This window comes from Ambystoma mexicanum, chromosome 5q (genome assembly GCF_040938575.1).
Source record: "Ambystoma mexicanum isolate Mex_15411 chromosome 5q, UKY_AmexF1_1, whole genome shotgun sequence".
NCBI lineage: Eukaryota > Metazoa > Chordata > Amphibia > Caudata > Ambystomatidae > Ambystoma > Ambystoma mexicanum.
This window is the reverse complement of record NC_090933.1, coordinates 738,320,878-738,343,978: the sequence shown is the minus strand read 5'-3', so window position 1 is coordinate 738,343,978 and position 23,101 is coordinate 738,320,878. Positions and strand designations below refer to the sequence as shown.

Sequence of the window (23,101 nt, the reverse complement as noted above, 5' to 3'; positions counted from 1 at the left end):
TAATTACAACTGAGATAAAGTATCGAGAAGGAGCAAATGATCCAACATAAATAAATCAAAAAATGGAAGTTGCAGTGTTTTAAATGCCTGTGATTTACAAAAATGTTTTCAATGGGACGTTCCCTTGTTATAAACATGTTTGTAAATCAGGCCCTGAGTGCGTTGGCAAGCTTTGCTAATGCATCACTCCGGCGTCAGCAGATATGACCATAGCTAGGGTGGGTTGGGGGGTGGGGGGTTGTCTTTATGAATTGGGAAAAGGCTGCGTGCTGATACTATGCCTTTAAGAAGTTGAACTGTTTGTAACCTGATATTGGTGTTAGTTCTCCCGCGGAGCAGCTGAGCGGTTCAGTCTGCCACTGGAGGGAAAGAAATACAGTCCAACCGAGGCTGCTCCCACTCTGCCAAACATAGCGACCAGGAAGCCATGTGCAGAGGCGCCGTGGAGGCATTTTCTGAGCTGCACTCTTTCACTTTGACTCAGCTCCGCAACATGGTGTGAATTCTGAAGAGGACAGTTGCCCCCAGTCACATCTCTGCAGCTCACCATAGGTTTTGGCTGGCATCTACAGTAGCGCACTTCCTTTGTTTTTGTTACCTCAGGTAAAAATGCATCTATATTGATGTTCAGGTTTCCAGAAATGAGTTGTCACTTTAGTACTTCGTTTATCAAATGTAGTGCATCCATTCTGTTAATTTGATGATTTTACTGCAGTAGCTCCAAATGTCATGTCGTCATGACTACTATTTACGTTTTCGAAGACAGTACAGTCATTTTTGAATGTTGCATGTTATGTTTCGTTTTCATTTACCCTAGAGGGCTGTCATTTTCGCAGGTTTAAAAATAATAGGCTTAGGAAAAATAATATGCAAGTGTGTGTGTGAGAGCGAGGGTGTTTGCTGTCTGCAGCCTGGAGTCCTATACTAGAGTCGCTCCCGGAGCTCACATTTTGTTTCTAATTTTGGGATTTATTTGAAAGCATTTAGTGCAGGTTTCTCTCCGAGTTTCAGAAGTGGAGACTCCGGTCTCGGTTTTTTTGTTTGATTAACACACTTCCACTTTGCATTTCTCGAGAAATGGTAGCTCTGTAGTCGGTGCTCTCCATAAGGGGCAGCAGGATTTCGATGCCCCCTTGCCACAGGAGACTGGGCACATATAAGATATCGTGTGAATGCCTGGTGTGCAGTGCAGAGGATGAGTGTCTGTGTTCACTGGCTTCTCAGTCTTGTCTCCCTAGAAACCTCACTGGCAGGCTCGCATCCCAACTACAGTTTGGCTTTTGTGATTTCCCAGATTCATTCCAGTCAGCCGTTTAACCTCAGAATCGATCTCTTCTCTCTCCCGCGAATCTACAGCCAGGAGACCGGCAAGGAGCACTTTTGTGTCCGCGTTAACCCCTGAGATTCCCGAGGTCACCGTCATGAAGTCTGCGGCGCTGGGCTGGCTCAGAGCGGCTGCCTGGCTATTCATAGCCCGGGCAGTTGCCGCAATGGTTCTTCCCAACGCGACGCACTTAGAGGAACTTCTGGACAAATACACGGACGAGGATGGCGAGTGGTGGGCGGCCAAGGCGAGAGGCAAGCGAGCCATAACGGAGAGCGACATGCAGATCATTGTCGACCTGCACAACAAACTGCGGGGTGAAGTGTACCCTCCAGCTTCCAACATGGAGTACATGGTAAGGCATGTGAACGCTGGCGTGGTGCACGCAGGGGTAGCATGTAACGCGCGTCACTGTAGCGTGCATCGGGCGCATCTCTACAATCGTTTGAATTGCTGCCCTCAAAACTAAACCTTTCATGAATTCCTGGCTCCTGTTGTTTGAGGTTCCTGGCAATACACATGAAATGGGTGACAGCAAGCTATTAACATATTGTTTATTTATTTATTTATTTGCATTTGTATAGCGCACTTGCAGGCCCGTGGGCATCGAGGCGCTGTTACAAAACGTTGTTGGACTTTTGATTCAGAGGTTCGACAGGTGACCAGAGGTCTCTTGATTACACAGATACAGGAATAGTTACATAAGATGCATGATATGCGTTATACAGTTACAGACTGATGTCATGTACATTTTAATACAAAAAGCTTGGTTTTAATGGCTTTGCGGAAAGCTTGGTGGGACTCATTCTTACGTGAGGTGGCAATGCGTTCCAGTGAGTGGCGGCCTGGGTGGGAAAACTGGAGCCACCGGCGCGCACCTTGCGCATTTTAGGCGTGACAATTGTATTGGAGTAGCACTTTCTTAAGGGTCTTGTGGCAGTATGCTTCGTGATTCTTTGGGTCAGGTAGGGTAGAGCAAGTTCATGGAGACATTTGTGGGTGAGGGGGTGTGTTTTAAAGACAATTCTCTCTTTGACCGGGAGCCAGTGGGCCTGTCTTCTAACTTCGGAGATGTGGTCTTTTCTTGCGGTACCTGTGGCCGCCCTCAGTGCATTATTTTGGACTAGCTGAAGTTTGGCAAGGTTTTTATTGGAGGTCCCAACGAGAAGGGCATTGCCGAAGTCCAACCTTGATCCAATTATTGCCCTAGCAATGGTGAGGCAGTTCTGGCATGACAGGAAGGGTCTGGCCGCGTTGAGGACTTTAGAATAGTAGGCTGAGGAGGAGCACATTTAGAAATCGACATTGCTTGCAAGTATGCTAATTACACGTGATAATGATGTATTAGACACGTGGCCGGCACGTTGACCTCTCTCCTCCTCAGAGCAAGAAGAAATGGGGTCTAAGAGAACGTTCCCCACACAATGTGTGATCCTGGGCAAGCAGCCTTTTTCTCCTGGTGCTTCAGTTTCTTATTTGACACATTTGGGAGTCCTTGGGCACAGGGTGAATGCCCGCATACGATGCCGTGGGCAAAAAAACAGAACACTGGCAAATAGGGGACACGTAGTTTTGCAACCTTGTGTTATGGTTCTATCAAAGCTTGGTAGTTGTCAAAATCAGCTGTGAGAAACCCATTTGTTCCTATTTTTTTCTCCCCCTTTATTCCGCTGTTGCAATCTGTAAACAGAGAAACACAGGACTGAATGAGCTACACCCAATTGCTAAGCAGCCACTTGAGATTCTGTGATGCCATTGATGGATACGGCTGGGATGGGGCGGACGTAACTTGGCACAGAATTTTGAATGGTGTGCAGTTAATGTCATCAGCACCCTGAGATGGCAGTATAGTACCGCAATATACAGCTATAGCCCTAGTGAATTATTCACGTTACTTGCCACATGAAATAATTGTGTTCCCTGTCATATTGCACCACTTTGTCGAGCAGAAAGGAGCCTCTGATATGGCATTTCAAAGGTGTCTTGCAGCATGCAGGGGGATCACCTCCCACCCTTTTTGGGGATGCGCACTGTGTTTGTAATGGGCCTGTGTGTGGCACAAGTACCCTGTCATTGGTTTTAACTCTTGTTGCCAGGAATACCATCTTAGAGTAACTGCAAACTATGGCACGCTATAGAAAGGCATGATTTCTATTATTATTGTAAATAGTTATAATTATTAGGGCATTTATTGTGTGCAGACCTTGCTCCAGGAAGCCAAGAAGCAAATTGCAAGTCCTAGGGGGAAGGTGCACAGTGAGGGAAGCAGAGAACCAGGGGCGTGGGGAGCTAACATTGGAGGATGGTGGCCAATTTTGCAGCAAGTGCTCTACAAGCAACCAGGGGAGGAAACAGGGTGTGGGGGGGGAATCACCCAATCTCAGTTCAGGTGGTGAGTGGAAGGTGGGTGGACCTACATGTTAAGGAGGAGCCATTCCTTGAAGAGGAGGGTGTTGAGCTCCTTCTTGAAATGTAGAACGGAACGGGTGAGTCTGGGTTGACGGGAGGAGGTTCCAGAGTCTGGGGGTGTAGACAGAGAAGGTCTGTCTTCTGATTCCTTCCTTCCTGCACCGGCAAAGTTTCAGTTTTTACAGGTGGAGTTCAAGTCTGCACATGTCCTTCTACTGGGCTTTGGAGCCATTAGTGAATGTAAAATAAACACACACACATGTTTAATGTACATAGTTTGTGTAATGATTCTGCACACTGGTATTTTTTTCTCAAATACATACGGGAGCTCACCTTCTTGAGAGCGGCAACGTGAATGGAAGGCGTAACAGCTTTGTGTAAGGCTTTAACGCCTTCCATTCACTCGACGGCTCATTTTCAAACATTTATATGGCAGAGAGGCCACCGCTCCCTTCCTCTTCCTCTCCGCCAAGCAAATGCTCCAGCATCTGCGCCGGCATGGATATGCAGGAGATCCCTGTGGGGTCCACTTACTTTTTGCACCAGCATAAAGTAGGCAGCCCCCATAGGGATCCATTGAACACACTTCCTGCCATGCAAGCATGACAGGGAGAGTTCACAATTAAATTAAACCCTCCCTGATATGCTCACATTGCTGGCAGGGTTTAATTGTCTTTGTGAACACTGCTCACCATGCATGCATGATAAGCAGGGATCACAATTGAAATGAAACCACGCCCAACACGTCGCGCAGGGTTTAATTCTAACTGTGAGCACTGCTTGCTCTGCTAGCATGGCAAGCATTGCTCACAATGAAAAGTAAATGTTGCCAAGCATGGCAGCATGCCCAGCAGCGTTTGCTCACTTCGCACTGCAGCAGGGGCGCTGACTATACGGGTGCTGCGGGGCAAGGGCACCCGCCGGGAGAATGAATTCGGGGCTGAGCCCCCTCCGGCACTGAGAGAAGATGCAGTATGGATGGCCCTTTGTGTTGGGCTCCATTCGCTCTCTCTCTCTCTCTCTCTCTGTCTCTCTCTCTCTCTCTCCTCTTTCTCCTCTCTCTCTTTCTCTTTCTCTTTCTCTCTTTCTCTCTTTCACTCTCTGTTTCTCTCTTTCTCTTTCTCTTTCTCCCTCTCTTCTTCTCTCTCTCTTTTACTCTCTTTCCCGCTTTCCCCGCTCTCTCTCTCTTTCTCTTTCTTTCTCTTTCTCTTTCTTTCCCTCATTCTCTCTCTCTCTTTCTCTCTCTCTCTCTCTCTCTCTCTCTCTCTCTCTCTCTCTCCCTGTCTGTCTCTCTTTCTCTCTCTCTCTCTCTTTCTCTTTTTCTCTCTCTATGTCTCTTTCACTTTCTCTCTCACTTTCTCTTTCTCTCTCCCCTCCCTTCTCCAAGTGTCAGCTAAGCCCTCTCCACCAGGCCCCCGATTGGTGGTTAGGCCTAGAGGTGAGGGCTTAGGGATAGGCCATTGGAATTTCTTGCACCTTCTTGGTCGCGCACAGTGTAGCAGGAAGTCAACGCAGATTCAATGCCAGCCGGCCTGATAACTCTACTATCCCCCTCGGTCCGCCGCACTCTTTTATTTACCTTCCCACAGCCCCTTTTTTTGTATTTCCCTGGTCCCTCAACACCCTGGGCCCCAGCCTTTTCACACTTAACTTGCCCCCGACCCCCAACCTGCTCCCTCAACATCGCTCCTCCTACCCCAGGGGGGCATGCATCATTGCAAGAGTAGGGGGGAGAGCGATTTCATAGGCCTCATTCTTGCCCCCAACAAGATGTCATGCAATTCAAGTAATTTTGCATTTCTGATCCTAACAATTCCCCTGTTGGCCGAGCATAACATCTAGCTCTATCTTGGGGTGTTAGTGGCGTGTGCATACTTCTGCCTGTCACAATTTCATGCAGCGTGAGATGGTGGTCAGAACCAGGCTGGTTTCTGAACACATACAGTGCCAGTGGAAGGCAGTGTAGCCATCCCTTCTTTAGAGTAAGCTTCAACTTGGCTATCCTTTCCTTTAACAAACCGTTGAGCTTCTCGCATATTCCATATCCTTTGGGATGATACACCAAAGGAAACTTGTGCTTTATGCCAAGCAACAAGCTGATCTGTTCAAATACTGTGTTAACAAAGTGAGGTCCATTGCCTGACCTCATGATCTCACATATTCCTAATCTGGGAAATACTTCCCTCACCAGAAATTTGGCTGCAAAGGTAGAGTCTGGGTGTGTACATGGACCTGCTTCTATTCATCTAGAGAATGGACACACCACAACAAGTAGGTACCTGTACCCGTTACATACTTGAATCATATCAACATAATCGACATGCAAGTGCTGAAAAGGTCCATTGGGCCTTGGGATGACTCCTCTACTCGTAGTGTATGCCCAGCCGTGAACTGTTGGCAGATTATATAGTTCACCATAAAAAATGCAACAGTCTCTGGCAATTGTCGCTGTTAGATTCTCTTTTGTCATGTGCGCTGTATAGTGTAACTGTTCCAGGGCTATCTTCAATAAGACTATAGGCATTACTGGTTTACTAGTGCTGTCTTGTCACCACAATCTGTTGGAGGGGTTTAAAGAACACCCTCACCGCTTCCAGAGGTTTTTCTCTTCCTGTGGTGCATCCCCTTGGAGCTCCATTAACTGGGTTTGATTTTCTCCATATTGCTATACCTTTCAGGTTCACTTTGTGCAAAAATCATTCTCTCATGCACATCAGTTATTTCCACATTCATTATTATCTCATCTTTGGTCGCCACATGCTTGGCTTCCATGTCTGCTGCTTGATTTCCTCATGAGATAAAATCTGTCCCTTGTGTGGGCGGTGCATTTCACAACCGCTATGCCCACTGGGAGTTGTAGTGCCTTAATCAGCTTGTCCAATAAGGCTGCACGCTGCACTGGTGTGCCATCCGGTGTGAGGTAACCCCTCCTTTTCCAGCGCGCTAAGCCTGCGTGCACTGTCAATCTCACATAGGCGGAGTCACTGTACACTGTCACTTCCTGGTCTGCGTGATTATTGAGTGCGAGCATCAACAGCAATAATTCTGCAGCTTGTGCTGAATAATGAGATGGTAATCATGCACTAATGAGTACTTGAAGTTCTTCATTTGCTGTGTGCTTCATTACAGCAGTGCCTCTATATCTCTGCCCATCATTTTTATTGATTCTCGAAGAACCATCAACGAAGACGATTTCTCCGTCTGCCAATTCATTTTCTTTAACTCTGGGAATCTCATAAAATTCTTCATAGTTCGCGCAGTCATGTATTGGCTCTCCTTCAGTGACTGGCTCTGCTATAAACATAGCGTGGTTCACTATCTTACATCAAATTATTTTAATCAATGGATTTGATATGATCTCTTCATAAACAGAAGCTCTCTAAGATGTCAATGTTCCTTTTGGTTTTTCTAGAATGGCAAATAGTGCGCCCTCGACGAACAACGTCATTTAGCATCCCATCATAATGGTTGTAAGTCTTCTCTATGGCGAATGCTGCGGCAGCTAAACTTTGTTCACATGGGAAATGACCTCTCATCACTGGGTCTAAATTCCCACTGAAGTATGCCAGGGACTTCTACCCCAACGTGGTTCTCTGTGTGAGTACTGCCGTCATGACACTGCCATTCGTGTGTGAAAACAGGTAGAATTCCTCTGCATAATTGGGAATCCCTAAAACTGGTGCTGTGCAAATGGCCTTTTTTAGTTCCACAAACCCTTCGTCCATAGTTTCGGTCCACTCCATTTTTTCTTTCTTCATCTGTGCTTTCTTTAGGGTTTGTAACAAAGGCTTGGTATAGGAGCTGCAGTCAAAGGGCCTCATTACACGGAAGGCGGTGATCCAGGGTGCTATTAGCACCCTGGACCATGCCGGTAAATTACCGGCACCGCCTTGGCGGAAAGGGGATTTACCGCCCCATTCCAAGGTTGGTGGGGCGGTAAATCCCCCTTCCGCCATTGCCCTTCCCCATTCCCATTTCTGCCCCATAGGGCTCTATGGGAATGGGGAAGGCGCTAATTACGGCACCGCAATTTTGCGGTGCCGTAATAAGCTCCGAGGTCCCTTAGCGGGTTGGTTTTTAACGCCTGCAAAAAGCAGGCGTTAAAGCACCGACCCGCTAAGGGATCTCGTAGGAAGGTGGTAATGGTTAACGGTCACCGTTACCATTAACGGTGGCCGTTAACCATTACCGCCTTCCGTGTAATGAGGCCCAAAGACCCATGCCCTGACATAATTTTATAATCCTAGAAAACTCTGCATTTGTTTTATCATGTGTGGCTTGGCTGTGTTTAATATGGCCTCAACCCTTTCAGCTGTGAGATTAGCTGGCCTATGTACAACACTTCTTGTTGACAATACTGTAACTTCTCTTTGTCATCTTTATATCCTTTCTCAGCCAATACAGTCAATAGTTGAATAGAATTGTGTCTGCACGTTTCCTCTGTCATGCTGCAAATTAAGATGTCATCCACATATTGCAAGACAACACTCTCTGATGCAATATGCTTAAGTCCATCTGCAGGACTCTGTTGAAAATTGAAGGACACTCGCAGTACCCCTGAGGTAACCTTGTACTTATGAGACGCATTTGTCTGAATGTGAATGATGTCACATTTTGCGAGTCTTTGTGCAATGGGATTGAGAAAAATGCATTTTTCAAGTCAATCACTGTGAAATATTTTGCCTCAATGGGTATATTACATAGGATTGTGGACCGTTTAGGGACTAGAGGGAACTCGGCCTCTAATATATCATTTATCGGATGCAGATCTTGGATTAAACACCAAGCGCATCCCTTTGATTTTTTGATAGGGTGTTGCATGATGACTCTGATGTCACTATAATACCCTGCTCCATCATAGCCGATATTGTTTTGAAAATCTCTTCATTTGCTTCCTTAGACATGGGATACTGTCGTGCTTTTGGAAAAATTGCTCCTGGTTTCAGTTTAATCCTTACTTTCTTCCGACTCCTTTCCAAAAGACTACATCATAAGGGCCTGTAGTCCACACTGAGACAGGCACCTTTGCCATGTCGTCGTCAAAATAGTCAGTACGTTTTTGTGCCAGCATCATTCTCTGAAGCACTTCTATTTTGATAATTTGCACCCAATAAATGAGATTAACCTTAACTGTCGTTTCATCTACAACTGTTTGCTCTTTAAACAGATCATCATCAGTGATGTCAGTTAGTCTGTATCCTTCCTCAATGGCGATTACTGTGCACCCTTGTCTGGCTTCGTCATCACAACCGTCGATCAACGCCATTTATCCTGGCCATGGCTATGTGTATTGTCAAGGGAAACACTTGTCCCTTTTCCTCATGCATAGGTATTCTTACCCCTAAATAGAAACTCATCTGGGGTTCTCATTGGTTTGTTTGAAAGGCCTGGTAGCCATGAAATTAATATGCGTGCTCCATATGCAAATATTTCTGGTTCCACTGGAATAGCTCTCATAGCCGTTTGTCCTGCATATGCTCTAATCATTTTGCATACGTTCAAATAATGCATTTCTGGAGTTCAGCATACTATGCCCTTCTCAGTGAACGAGATTATCATGTTTAACTTCGTCATTAGGTCTCGTCCCAATATATTTAGTGGGGTTTGCCTTGAATACAGCAGTGGCCCATTCATGTCACATTCTCCTAGGGAAACTGGAAGTTATTTTGTAAAAGGAACATGACTTGTCGCTCCTGTGAAGCCCTGAGTATTTATGGCATTGCCGGACTAAGAAAACTTGCCTTCACGTATACATGAGCATGTTATACCTGTGTCAACTAAGAAGGAATACTCTTTATCCCCTATAAGGACATCTACCCTTGGTTCCTCATGAGGGTTTGGTGTCACTGATAGGATAGAACACATCAGGTTTCCCAGTGAGCTGTCCTAGTCCATATATAACTTTGTCCCATGTTGAGTGAATGGGCTTCCTTGATCACCAGCGTTATTTCTTATTTCAGAATTCAGTACCTGCCCTGTACTTGTTGTCTGTAACAGTTGCATCGGCGACTGTTGAGACTGTCCTTGTGCAAAATTTGTCATATTCTGAGGTTGCAAGCTTTGCTGTGCTCACAGCGCTTGCTGTTGCACCGTGTGATTTTGTGCAACTCCATTTCCACCCTGCTGTAAAAACACAGGTGGATTCGCAACCCCTACTTGTGAATTGGTCATTTTGCACCATGCCTTGACTTCTGCATGTGCATGCCATGTGCCCTGTCATCCCACACGCCCAACATACTGGCAGTGGTCAGATTATTTGTCCATTTGACATATCCTGATTGCCGTTTTGCATGTTTTGAAAAACTTGCTGATTACCTTAGAAACCTCCCTGATTAATCTGCCATCCTCTTCCTCGAAAGTCTCTCCCTGTGGGGTAAAACCCGTTATTGCCTTGATCAACCTGCCTTTGATTATTGACCTGCTGTATGTTCGATCCGTCTGTGCTAGTTATTATTGCCCCTTCAATGGCATATTTTGACAATGTCTTCTGCACTAACTTTGCCTCTTCAGCTTTTTGTGCAACCTCTTTTTTGCGATTTTTCTCTTGTAGCAGCCTGCAATAGTGCACTATGGTCAGCTGTATTTCAGACCACAGTTTGGCCTCAATTCCTGACAATTTCCTGAGCTGATTCTGTACCTTATCTGGCAACCCTTGGCATAATATATGGTAAAACACGGGTATGGATTTCCCCCAAGAGTCACTCATTTCCAGCACCTAGGCATCTTGGAAATTCTGATTTTAAAGCAAAGGATCCTCTGACTCCTTCATTTTACGTGTCATTATAGCTCCCATGTCTGAAGTGTCTGGGTATCGCAATCCTAATGCTTTCCATACTGCAGTATTAACTGTAGTGACTCCAGGGTAACCTGCACGTGTCCACACATTGTCAGCTCTATCTCCAAGTATGGTGATTAAAAGACCCTTATGATCCCCTATAGATAATGTATTCCCTCCCATCATCTTTTCTAGCGCATGTATCCATTTTCCCGGCTCCCAATGTCACCATTGGAAGCTTATTTTTTAGATTTTCTCTGTCCATGTGAGGCCAGGGTATATACTGTGGCCTAATTCCTCCTTTTTTTGAGTAACAGGAATTGTAACACATGGCACTCATTTTCCTCTTTCATCATTTTTCTATCCACTGCAGGGGTAATATTCCCACATCGCTGTCTACCTGGCAATGTCCTTAAACTGCTCACGTAGGGTGGTGGAGACACCCCCCTCTGACCGTAAGATACTCCTTCGTGTCGGTCTGATTGTGTGGCTGACTCTGATGCCTTAGGTGCAGACTCACTAGAATCTGACCATCTTATTCCCTTTCCTCTATAGAAGAGTTTTCTGCATCTTCTCTCATCTTCTCTTTCCTCACATTCCTCTCTTTCTGCGTCTGATATTGTCTCTGCCCCACTCGTGTAACTCTTCTCATCCTCCTCATTCCTGTTTAGCACCAATCTATCTAGGGACAGTTCTCTATTTCTATTACTTCGAGAGGCGTCCTCAGTGTCGTACAACTAAGTGCTCTAAAGACGCTCATCCTCTCCTCTCCCTTGGGGTACCTGTTTTAGCCCCATTCCATCATATATTCTATTGAACGTCTCACCGATGCTTTTAGTGTCAAAGTCAACTTCGATATTTGCCCTCGACGTGCCTGGTACTGAATCGTACTCAGGAAATAATTCTTCTATGTCTTCCCAGTTTACAACTGGATTGGGTTTTTTAACCTCTCTTTCCAGATATTCAAGATCCCGTGCTCTCTGTTTTCACTTACGCTTTTTGACGTCATCTAACTCTCTGCGCTCCATCGCTTCCTCTCTGACCCTATCTTCTTCTTGTTCCCTTTCATCTCTTCATTCATTTGCCCTTCGTATTTCCTCATCCCTTCGTCTTTTTATTCTCTTCTCCCGTAACTTTTTTTCTTCTTCTATTCTCCTGTGTTCCTACCTGTCCTCATCATTAGCTATTCTTTGCTTATGATCGCATTTTCTTTCTTGCTCCTCACGATATAACTGCTCTCGTTTCTGCCTATCTTTTTTCTTAGTTCCTTCATCTCCCAATTGTTTCTCCTTTTCCTTCTCTTTCCTTTTGGAATCGTCTGGCTCTCCCTTTTGTCTCACATCTTCAATGCCTTTACCATCGAGTTTCAATAAATTCTGACCTCCCATCCGTTCATTTTGTGTGAATGCCATCTAATAGTCCTGTCCTCATCTCCTTTCCATCTCTTTCCCTCTCTACTTGTATCCAGAGAGGCCTTTGCTTGTGCTTGGTCTACTTTTTCTTTCTTGTGTCTCTCCTTGTCCCTCGGGACTTTGGAGGTAATATCTCTGTCTCTGTCTTTTTCTGGGCTTTCGTCACTACTTTGCGTAGGTGGCTCATATGACGGATTGCTATATCCCATGGCTGCTTTAAGCTCCCTCAACGGGTATAGTCCTTCGTCTTTACTGGCTTTGTTTTTTGTTTCAGACGGGGCGGGTAGCGCAGAAGGCGTTTCACCCCCCTCTGTGCATATGTTAAGTATACAATCTAATGGTGGCTCCTCCTCCTTTTCCTCTTGGTACATCTTCAAAAGCTCTAAACTAGCTAGGCTTTTATCTAACTTTTTACCAGTATACGTGGCGTGCAAATATGTCGTCATGTGTTGCAGGACCGTGTTAGATAGCAATCCACCTTGTGGCCATGGCAGAAACATTTTGTGGGTGGTTCCTTTAACCCATTCTGCACTGTACTTCTTCAGTTTAGGTGCATGTTTTGACAACTGTTTGCACAAGTGTACTAACGGGGTAATGTCTTCCATGCTTGAATCTGTTTATCCTCTCCTCATATAACACTTTGTTATGCTTTATGTTTCACAAACAAAATCAACAATATGATTGAGCACCAACCGTCGCAAGCTCCAATCCCGTTTTTTCACAAAAAATGTACTTTTACTTTTTCAAACAACAAGCATCAATTCGTGCCATTCAAAATTTTTCGCTCAATTTGCATGCTATTTCCCCCAAAAGTGTTCTTACCTTGTGACATCAGAAAAAAGAAAAAACAAAAGACAGATATGACAGACTAGACGGATGCCGGCCGGCTACATAAATCTCATGCCATCTGCTTCCTCAGATGCATTTCTGCCCCTATTATTATTCCGACATGGAATGTAAGCCCATTTCTTTCAGATCGCCTTTTTATTCGATTCTGGTCTCCTACATCGTCCTATTCATTCAGGACTTTAAATGCAGGCTTCTTCTAGCGCTATATTAAAACCTAGGTATCTAGGCGTATACTCCTCCCTCGCGTATCCTCCCGGTATCTCTCTCTATTCTCTCGGGTATCCTCCCGGTATCTCTCTCTATTGCTCGGCCACCCTCTAGTAAATATTTTCCCCTTACATATACATTAAACTCTAGCTCTATGGCCATTTTTGTCCCTCCTCCCTCTGTTACCTTCCCTTACTTGTTCTAAGGTATGCAACTTTTTTCCAAAGCATTTCGTTTTTTTCCTCGCTGGACGCTCGGGATCACCGCCTTCATTACCGCCTCTCCTTGCCGTTCGTCCGATTAGTTGCTCATAGAAGTGGGAAGTCGTTTATGGGGGAAAGCAAAGGTTCCTTCAGACCTAGCCTGCAGGGCTTTTTACTTAGACTAACCACTATCTACGGTGAGCCTCTCATTCTACTCAGCCGGATGGCAAAGGAATTGTGATATTGCCGAGAACCCGGAGTTACTTATGTCGACGGCCAATGGGTGTCTTATCTTAATCAATTCTAAATGAACCACCAATCTCTGCTACCAAGTGTGCTCGATGGACCCCAGCTGGCCCATAGAACTGGGGGTTTCCAAACAGCACTTTAAGATAAGCAGCAGCACCCTTGAGATGGATGGGGATGCAGATTCATATTGTTTCACCAAATCAGTAATGCCTACTCAATAGTTTGGCAAAGGGAGTCTGTTTAATGACAAGTACAAAAAACGGGGATATCATGAATATCAGCAATTGCTCGATCTTCCTTCTTGCTTCAACTCCAATTTCAGAAAAAACATAACATGTATACCAAAAACTCATCATCACTATAGGCACTATACCTGTATATGGTAACGGGGAGAGGGGATTGGATAAACAATGTCAGGTGGGGCAACTAAGCCCTTCCTTCAAAATGGCTACTGTAAACATCACTAAAAGTACAATATCTCATTGGTTCTACTAACTATAGGACCCTCGATTACATGGTCCACAATGATTGGGTTGTCATCAACCCCACTCATACTTTTCCACTTGCACTTAGCAGCATGTAGAATAGCTGGCCAGGTGCAGGGAGCTCATCTGCACCCCAGCTTCCCTCCAATTATTGTTACAATCAATCATCACCTCAGTGGTCATGTGTCAATTATTTCTTTGTGTTTGGCCTTGAGTCTGCTTCTTGGTCTGGGAAAGTTAAGGCATCTGGGCATGGCAAAAGTCCATGCGTAGGTGTGAAAGTTTCATCCCTTCCTGCTTGTCTGGTCATGTGATTCCGACACCGTGAAATGGGCCTTTCCTTCATGCAATTTCGTATATTTGATTTAATTCTGCCATTCGTCTGCCATCTGTGGCTTATCTTGACCTTTCTGAACAGGATACTCAGTTATTTTTCTCTTTAATTGTATCCACTGTTGGCCTATTTCAGACGATACTACCTTAGCTTCTTGGCATTGTTATCTTCGTCTGAGTTTCTCTCTCTCTTTAATTCTCGATTTGTTTGCTGCAAAACTCTTCTCTTGAGACCTTTAGTAACCTTTGATTGATTCTGCTCTTGTGCGTAGTAGAAGTATACTGATATAACGTGCTCCTTTTGAGGTAGATATGTATAGGTGACGCATGCCGCAATCTATCTTACTACTAAGCATAAGCATATGGCTGTGCTTCATGCGGTTACTTTGCATATGTACACGTTTAAACTGACAGAATATCTTCATCGTGCATATGGTGTAAGTTTCTGACATCATGACATCAATTGTTTCACTTTAGGCTTAGGATGTCACTTGTCCATGTTGTTTCATCTTGTTTGTCATCCTTCTCAGGTCATTATATCTTGTATATGTGAGTAAGTTTGGGTTCTTATCACGTCATCATTTGTCTTCCTTCAGTATCTTCTTGTTTCTTCGGGTATTACATTCTGACAATCGTCATTCTGTCTCACTTGTCAATATGGTTTTCCCAATGGGTACCTTACTGTCCATGTTTTCTTAGGTGTCGGTACTTCAATAGGTGCTGTTATTCTGATAGGTACTGCACAGAGCCCGACTGCGGCTCTCTGCTGTTTTATTTGCTCATCATACGTCATATATGTCGGCATGAAAGTTCCTGGTACCTCAAAATGGGTGGTAGGAGTGTGAATCATGCTTGGCACCGCCTCTACAACGGCATTCACAGACCAAGTGATTCTGTGGGCCAGATACATTGACAATGTCATAATGATTTGAAAAGGTACATCACAACAAATCGAATAATTCACTTCAAGACTCAACAGCAATAACTACGGACTTGTATTTTTGGCACAAAGCAGCCATACCACCATGTACACAATATGATGCGCAAAACTAATTCGCAATGGATATAGATTGTTAACATTGCTAACTCCTGGTCAATTCTGTTTCAGATGGGATTAATCCCAATTATATATATCCATTTTAAGTGGAGTTTCACAATATACATACTAGTTAAGCGTTTAACAATTCCTGTAACTGTAACTGGCCCTCATTTCGACCCTGGCGGAAAGGGGTTTACGCCGGCGTAAACCATGGCGCCCCTTTCCGCCTGAGTACGAGTTCCCTTAGCGCCATGGTGATTTTAACGCCTGCGTTAAAATCCATGGCGCTAAGGGACCTTGTTGTTAATTACGCCACCGTAATTTACGGTGGCGTAATTAACGCCTTCCCCACTCCCATTATACCCTATGGGGCAAAAATGGGAATGGGGAAGGGTAAATGGGGATTGGGGACTTACCGCCCCGCCAAGGTCGGAATGGGGCGGTAAGTCCGCCAACCCCCATGGCGGAGTTGGCAGCTTAGCGCCATGGACCATGGTGCAAATAGCACCATGGTTCTCCGCCAAGGTCGTAATGAGGGCCACTGTCTTTCCATACTGATTTGATGTATACTACTCATCTGACTACTTAAATTAAATAGCCTTTAACAAGCATTCAACAGCTATGCTAAACCTATGCGTGAACAAGGGAAGAACAGTGTTTTAGGGATGGGCAATGCAAATATGGCTCTTAGGTTAATAGCTCTTGGAAATCTATTTATTTCAATTGTTTGAGAACATATATGATGTAGGGGTGTTTTTTGAAATGGAGTAAATAACTTTTACGTGATATACAAATTGACTTTTGTATGTACTAACCATGCAAGCAAGGCACTATTTAAACCGAATTTCCCAAACTCCCTAACTTTGTATGCAAAACACTATGTTAAATCAGGAATAATGCCTTGTTCATGGTTCTTTCTCTCTGTTTTTTTCTTTTTTCCACCCCTCACATTCCTCCCCTAAACCCCTCTGTACTCTCTGTCTTTGGTCACATTTATTCTACGCATTTGCTTTCAAATTTGGCATTATGAAAATACTAGCTTCATTTGTGTAAAATATCCAGAAACAGTAGAAATATACACCCTAGATTTGAAACACGTATCATCTTAAAGGGCCTCTCCTGCAAACAGGAGTTTCTTTTGCTTTGATTATATTAAAACGTTTTTTCACTTCAAATCTTTTGTGGCACATTTTTTGGTGAGAACTTAACCCAATGAATCTGATACTAGACTCGTTACCTGGCTACCCTCTGATCTCGGGCCCAGGCACTGCCCCCGTGGCAACCCTTGCACTCGGGGACTGTTTCTGTATCACTACAGCCCCTACTAGCACTTGACACCTGATGTCTAAACTTACCCTTGCACTTGCCACTGCTGCACTCTTATTTATTGTTATTTATTTATTTGACTGTTATCCTATGTACTGCACTGTCCTCTCCCCTTTGCCCCTCCCCTGCACTATCTCAATGTCACCTGGCCTAGTAGGGTTGTTGTCTCTTTCTTCTCTCTGTTCCCCTCCCTTTGTCTCGTTACGCCTTGAAACACTTGTGTATAGGCACGTTATACATGAAATATCCTATCATATCATATCATATCATATCATAGATATTGAAGAGGAGGGGATATAGGGATGCTCCCTGTGGGATCCCTTTTGGCACTGGGCGGGATGCAGAGGTGAATGTCTGAAGGAGCGTGATTCGCAGGCGGTTAGAGATGAAGGAGGAGATCCAAGTGAGGACAGTGTTTTTTTCATTCCTAAAGAGTCTAGCCTGTCATGGAGAATGGTGTGGTCAATGGTATCGAAGACGACAGAGAGGTCAAGGAGAATGAGCACAGGACATCCATCCTCATCCGCTGTTCTTTTTAGATTGTCCCAAATGGAATCTAGAGAGTCTCTGTTACTCAGAGGGGTGTGAAGCTTGATTAGGAAGGGTCAAGGAGGTTATGATGTGATATAATATGTTGTGATATGGCATTCATAACGTGCCTATACACAAGTGTTTTAAGGCGTGACGAGGCAAGGGAGGGGGAACAGAGGGAAGTCAGAGACAACAATCTTACTAGACCAGGTATCATTCAGATTGCGCAAGTGCATGGGAATGGGGAGGGGAAAAGTGTGGGGGGGGACAGTGCAGTACATGGGATACATAGAATAAATAAAACAATAATAAAAAATACGGCCAACTGGTGGCAAGTTCAAAGGTAAATGCAGACATCAGGTGTCAAGTGCTGGAAGGGGGACTGTAGGGATACAGAACAAGAGTGCCCAAGTGCAGGGGTTGCCAGGGAGGCAGTGCAGGTGTGGAACTGGCAAGGGAGGTGACCTGGGCCCGAGATCAGAGGGTGGTCAGGTAACCAGTGTACTTTCAGTTTCAGCCTTGAATTCAGCAGGGAGACGAGGAGAGAAAGCAGAACAAAAAGGAAGGTTTTGAGGTGCTTCCGGAACCTGAGATGGTTCTCCTCAAGTTTCAGGGCGGCACTGAGGCTGTTCCAGAGGGAGACCCCAGCCAAAGAAAGAGATCTACCACCAACTCATTGCTTGGAGAAGCGACTGACCATGAGGGATTTGAAGGTGGATGAGCAAAGAGCTCGATAAGGAAGATATTTAGGAAGAGAGAGTTGAAGGTATTGAGGCCCCAGGCCCCAGAAGGCCTTGTGGAAAATGCTGAGAGTCTTGAACATAATCCTTGCAGCAATTGGGAGACAGTGCAGAGATGTCAGACCTGGAGAGATACGATCCCTGGGCTTGAGGCCAAGGACAAGTCTAGCAGTCCTGTTCTGGATGAGTTGCAGAGGGCGCAGAGTAGAAACAGGCAGATTTAGAAAGAGGCTGTTGCAATAGTCCAGCCTAGAGAGAACCAGGGCTCTAGAGACAGTGAGATTCTGGGGGAAGGAGAGGAAAGGAAGAATACCTCAGAGGAGGTGCAGCTGGTAGTGTGACTTCTTAGAGACATCAGAGATATGAAGAGAGAAGGCGGGTGCTGATTCTAAGATGACCCAAACATTTTCAGCCTTACAGGTGGGAGCAGGAAGAGGGCCAAAAGAGTCTGCCCAGAGAGTGACAGGAAATGAGGGTGTGGGAGTGCCAATGAGGAGAATCTCAGTCGCACTGGCATTAAGGCAGAGATAATTAGCGGCACACCACTCCTGGATAGCAGACAGACAGTCAGAGATGAGTGAAGGAGTAGAGGTGGCTGAAGGTAGCCTGAAAATGAACTGAGTGTCATCTGCATAGCACTGGAAGTTGGGGCAGAGAGCGGCAATGCAGTGGGCAAGAAGTGCCAGGTATTGAACAGCCAGGGAGAGAGGTAAGACCCCTGGGGAACACCACAGGTAGAGATAGATATAGAGGAGAGGAAAGACCCAAGTTGGACCTGGGAGGGTCGATCAGAGATGAATGAAGTCAGCCATGCCAGGGCCTGACCAGTGATACCCAGGTTATCACAGAGATGGGTAAGCAGGATGGTGACTGTGTCAAAGGCAGAAGAGAGATCAAGTAAGATGAGGATACAGGGGGTGTTGGAATCAAGGTTGGAGAGCAGGTCTTCACAGATGCTCAGGAGAGCAGTTTCTTTGCTTCTGGCATACTGCTGATCACATAGACAAAAAACAGATGGTGAAGGAGTGGTTGCAGAAGTCGGCCAGGGCAGGAGCCAGGGAGTCAATGTGGTCCTTGATGGTTTTGGAGGAACAGGGATGAACCTGTTGTTAGGCAGAAACCTGTGCAGTTCCCTTAAGGACCACTGCAAAAGATTTAGGACTACAGGTGGTTGGCAGTAAACCCAATTGGTAGCAGTCTGTACCACCCGGATTTACCTGGTAGCTGTGGCTGAGCAGTCAGACTTCTCTCAAGATTAGTTAGGCAGTATATAGAGTATAGACAATAGGTACAGAGACACAGTAGCACAAGCAAACACTGACCAGAGCATTGGTGTAAAAGTATATAATTATTTATTTAAAGACACACTTGTAAATTACACTAGCACAAAAAGAGGTACGTAAATTCAACACACAGTCACTATTATATATATACAACCCTGATTACTTACTAGACAAGTCTTAGTGAGAAACAACACTTATTTTCAGACAAAGGTGAGCGCTTAACCTAAGATGGCACTCTAATAAGTTATATAAACAGGGGAGAAAAAGGCATAGTTATGAAAGCACACAGATCTTAATACTTTTCAAAGAACCACAGTGAGGCAGGTTAGGCAAAGTCTACTGGAGAGCAAGGAAGTTCAAATGCCAGGCCCACTCTTAGAGAGAGCAAGCGAAATGTGTCCAGGATCACACAGTGGGTTTATGCCCAAAGAGTCTTTGTAAATAGTTCACAAAAGATTGAGATCAAGTCAGGAAAAGTTAGTTAACAGGTCTCAGGCTAACCCAGGTTAGAAAGTCGAGGATTTACTGTCACCCCGAAAGATCTGTCGCAAGGGAAGCCAGGCGGGACACAGTACCTGAAAATGGGAAGAACGCTCCAGCGGGTGCAGTTGTTCCTGGCGGTGGGTGCAAGTCAGTGTTTCGTCCAGAGGAAGAGGAGGTCTCGAAGTGGAGGAAAGCTGGGGGTCGTTGCACTCCCAGGGAAGAAACCAGCCGCAGAGTTTCCCGGTTACAAGGTACCACCCTTTTCTTCGCGGTAGTGGTAAACCGTAGTATTCCGGTTGCCGGGGTGCTTTGCACGGGCAAGGCGGCCACGAGATGGTCCAGGAAGGCGAAAATACAGGCAAACTGGTTATCCTCACCAGTCAAAGGAAGAATACTCTCCTGGCTGGAGATCTCCTCTGTCGTCGGGAAAAGTGGTGAGACGGTTCAGCAGGGCTCCACCAGTGGTGTCGTTGTTGCAGGTCGGCTCGGCTTCTCCCTCCTCGGATTCTTTAGGTCCTGTGGTGACTTCAGAAGTTCCAGTCCCCAAAGCCCTGCTTTTATGCAGAAACCCCCCATTCATTCAGCCTAGCTGTCACTCAAACATGCTAAGTGGTGAGCTGGGCGGCTCACCACTTGGGTCAATCACACAAGAGTGTGACTTGAGTTGCCGAGGCAACTCAGTCCAGGGTGCCTAAACCCCCTCCCACACCTCCTGTGGTACCCAGACAGAGTGGCACCACTTTTGAGGCTTCTGTGCTAAGCCCGCCAAAAAGTGGAACAAAGGGCTCAACTTGGGTTGGAGTCACAGAAGCGAAAACAAACGCCATTTTGGAACCAAGTTTCGGCAAAAAATACCAACCGGTGAATTTATGTTAATTTAATAAACCGGCGGTATGTTCAAGGCTATTTTAAAAAGTGGTAGCCTCGAACAATGGGAAAATTCCATAGGAATATATTTGCGGTCGAATATGAAAAGTAGTATCCACTGCCACCAGCCAAAACTCAGTCGGGGGGAACTGGACAGTGCCCCGACCAGTACGTCCACAATATGATCGTTTGTACTGGTTCTGTTCACAATTTGAGACTAGTAAAGCCAATGGTGACTTTACATGCCCTGAGAGACAGTAATCAATCCCAGGGTATGGAGTCTATGTTGGGGGGTCGCTACGACACCCCCGGGTTACTGCACGGAGGGTGCTGTGTAACCCACATACCAAAAACACATGAAGCCCTATGGGGTAAAAGACCCCATAGCCCATAAAACACATTACAAAGTTAAAGGATATCTCAAGTCATGTCTAAGAGTGGGAGAAAAAGAGTCTCACTCTTAGCAGGAGAAAAAAAATAAACCCCAAAAATCCAGCAAAGCTGCTGGGGGACTCACTAGGATTGGGAAATTAGCCTTTACAGAGAATTCTCCCTAACACTCGCCCCCCCCATACTAAGGGACAGGAGGATTTAATCCACTCCTGGATGAATTTCATACCTCTAGTCGATGACATACATCCTAGAGAGACCATCAGTATTTTGGTGGTGACACCCTGACCTGTGCTCAATGGTGAAATCAAACCCTTGCAGGCAGATTGACCATCTCAATAGTTTTGGATTTTCCCCTTTCATTTGCATCAACCCTCTCAAGGGTTGGTGGTCAGTCTGAATGACAAAAGTAGAACCATACAAGTATGGCCTAAACTTCTTCAGTGCCCACACAATAGCAAAACATTCTCTTTCGATAGTTGCCCACCTTGTCTCAGGATCCTTCAGCTTTCTGCTGATGAAGCAAATGGGGTGCTCCCTACCTTTCTCATCCAGTTGGCTGAGGACTGTACCTATACCTACATTAGAAGCATCTGTCTGCGCAATGAAAGTTTGGTGGTAGTCAACAGCTCTCAATACTGGTGCTTGGCAAAGAGCTTTCTTCAGGTTTTCAAAGGCCTGATTGCATTCCTCATTCCATTTGACCTTTTTAGGAAATTCCGGAGAGGAGATTACATTCAGTGGAGAAGCTATGGTCCCATAGTTCTCTAAGAAATTCCTGTAATACCCAGTGAGGCCTAGGAAGGCTCTCACCTGGGTTTGAGTAGTAGGTGTTGTCCAATTTTGCACAGCTTCAATCTTACTGAGCAAAGGCCTTATTTCTCCACCTCCTACCTCATGCCCAAGGTAGACCACCTTACTCTGACCAATTTGGCATTTACTTGCCTTTATGGTCAGATTGGCCTGTCCAAGAGCCTTCAAAACATGTCGTCCTAGGTGGTTAACATGCTCTTCCCAGGATTGGCTGAATACTGCAATGTCATCCAAGTATGCCATGCAGAATTCCTCCATCCCAGCCAGAACCTGATTTACCATCCTTTGGAATGTCGCAGGTGCATTTTTCAAAAGGCATAACCTTAAATTGGTATAAGCCAACTGGGGTCTTGGCATGGTCTGTCAGGGCTATTTGCCAATAGCCTGACGTAAGGTCAAATGTGCTGAGGAACTTGGCTGAACCAAGTCTATCCGCCAACTCATCTGTCCTTGTCAAAGGGTGGGCATCAGTCTTTGTGACTGCATTAAGAGCTCTATAGTCCACACAGAATCTCAACTCTTTGGATCCTGCTTTTGGTACTAACACAACTGGGCTAGACCATGGACTAGTAGAGGGCTCTATTACCCCGAGATCAAGCATCTTCTTGACCTCCCCTTTGATGTGGGTCCTTACATTTTCTGACATTCTATATCCTCTGCTTTTGACTGGCAGACAGTCAAAAGCAGAGGATATAGACCAGTGAGTATATCATGCTGTCCCCAAGGGGTCAAGTCTGGTGAAAGTTAGAACAGAGAGGCAAACTGATTTAACATGGTTTTGCACTCTTCTTGTTGCTCAGGTGTCAGATTTGAAGAGAGATTTACTCCTTCAATCTTTTCGTCCAAGGTTAAGCCTCTGAGGAGATCAGGGAGAGCTTCACTCTCTTCTTCCTCTTCTGTTGAAGCTAGGAGCAAGGCAACTACTTCAGGCCTGGAGACATACGCCTTTAGTCGGTTGGTGTGGAAGACTCTGGGAGCCTCCTTGGGATTGCCCAAGTCCACCAGATTGTTTACCTCTCCAAGTTTACCCACAACCTTGAAGGGTCCCATCCATTTATCTTGCAAGGCCATCTGCCTTGTTGGGATCATAACTAGAACTAGCTGGTCTTGAGTGAACTCAACCATGTTAGCCTTTTGGTCATGCCAATGTTTGACCAAAGCTTGTCCAGCTTTCAGGTTATCACTTGCTTCTGCCATCATTTGTGACATTCTCCTCCGGAGACCTATCACATAGTCAGTCACTCTGACTGGCTTGGGGGAAGGAGCACTCTCCAACCCCTCCTTAATCAGGGCCAATGGACCTCTGACTGGATGGCCATAACGAAGTTCAAAGGGAGAATAACCTACTCCCTCCTGAGGGACTTCTCTATAAGCAAAGAGAAG

At 45.5% G+C, this 23,101-nt stretch overlaps 1 protein-coding gene across 1 annotated transcript in view; it reads left to right on the top strand.

Annotated features, from left to right (window-relative positions):
* Positions 1–333: 333 nt before the first annotated feature.
* The window catches only part of CRISPLD1 (cysteine rich secretory protein LCCL domain containing 1), a 625,896-nt gene continuing 603,128 nt past the window's right edge, over positions 334–23,101 (top strand). The window contains exons 1-2 of the mRNA XM_069621225.1: positions 334–603; positions 1,357–1,679. Of these exons, the coding sequence (XP_069477326.1) occupies positions 1,422–1,679 (258 nt within the window). The 5' untranslated portion in view covers positions 334–603; positions 1,357–1,421. The remainder of the gene's footprint in view (positions 604–1,356; positions 1,680–23,101) is intronic.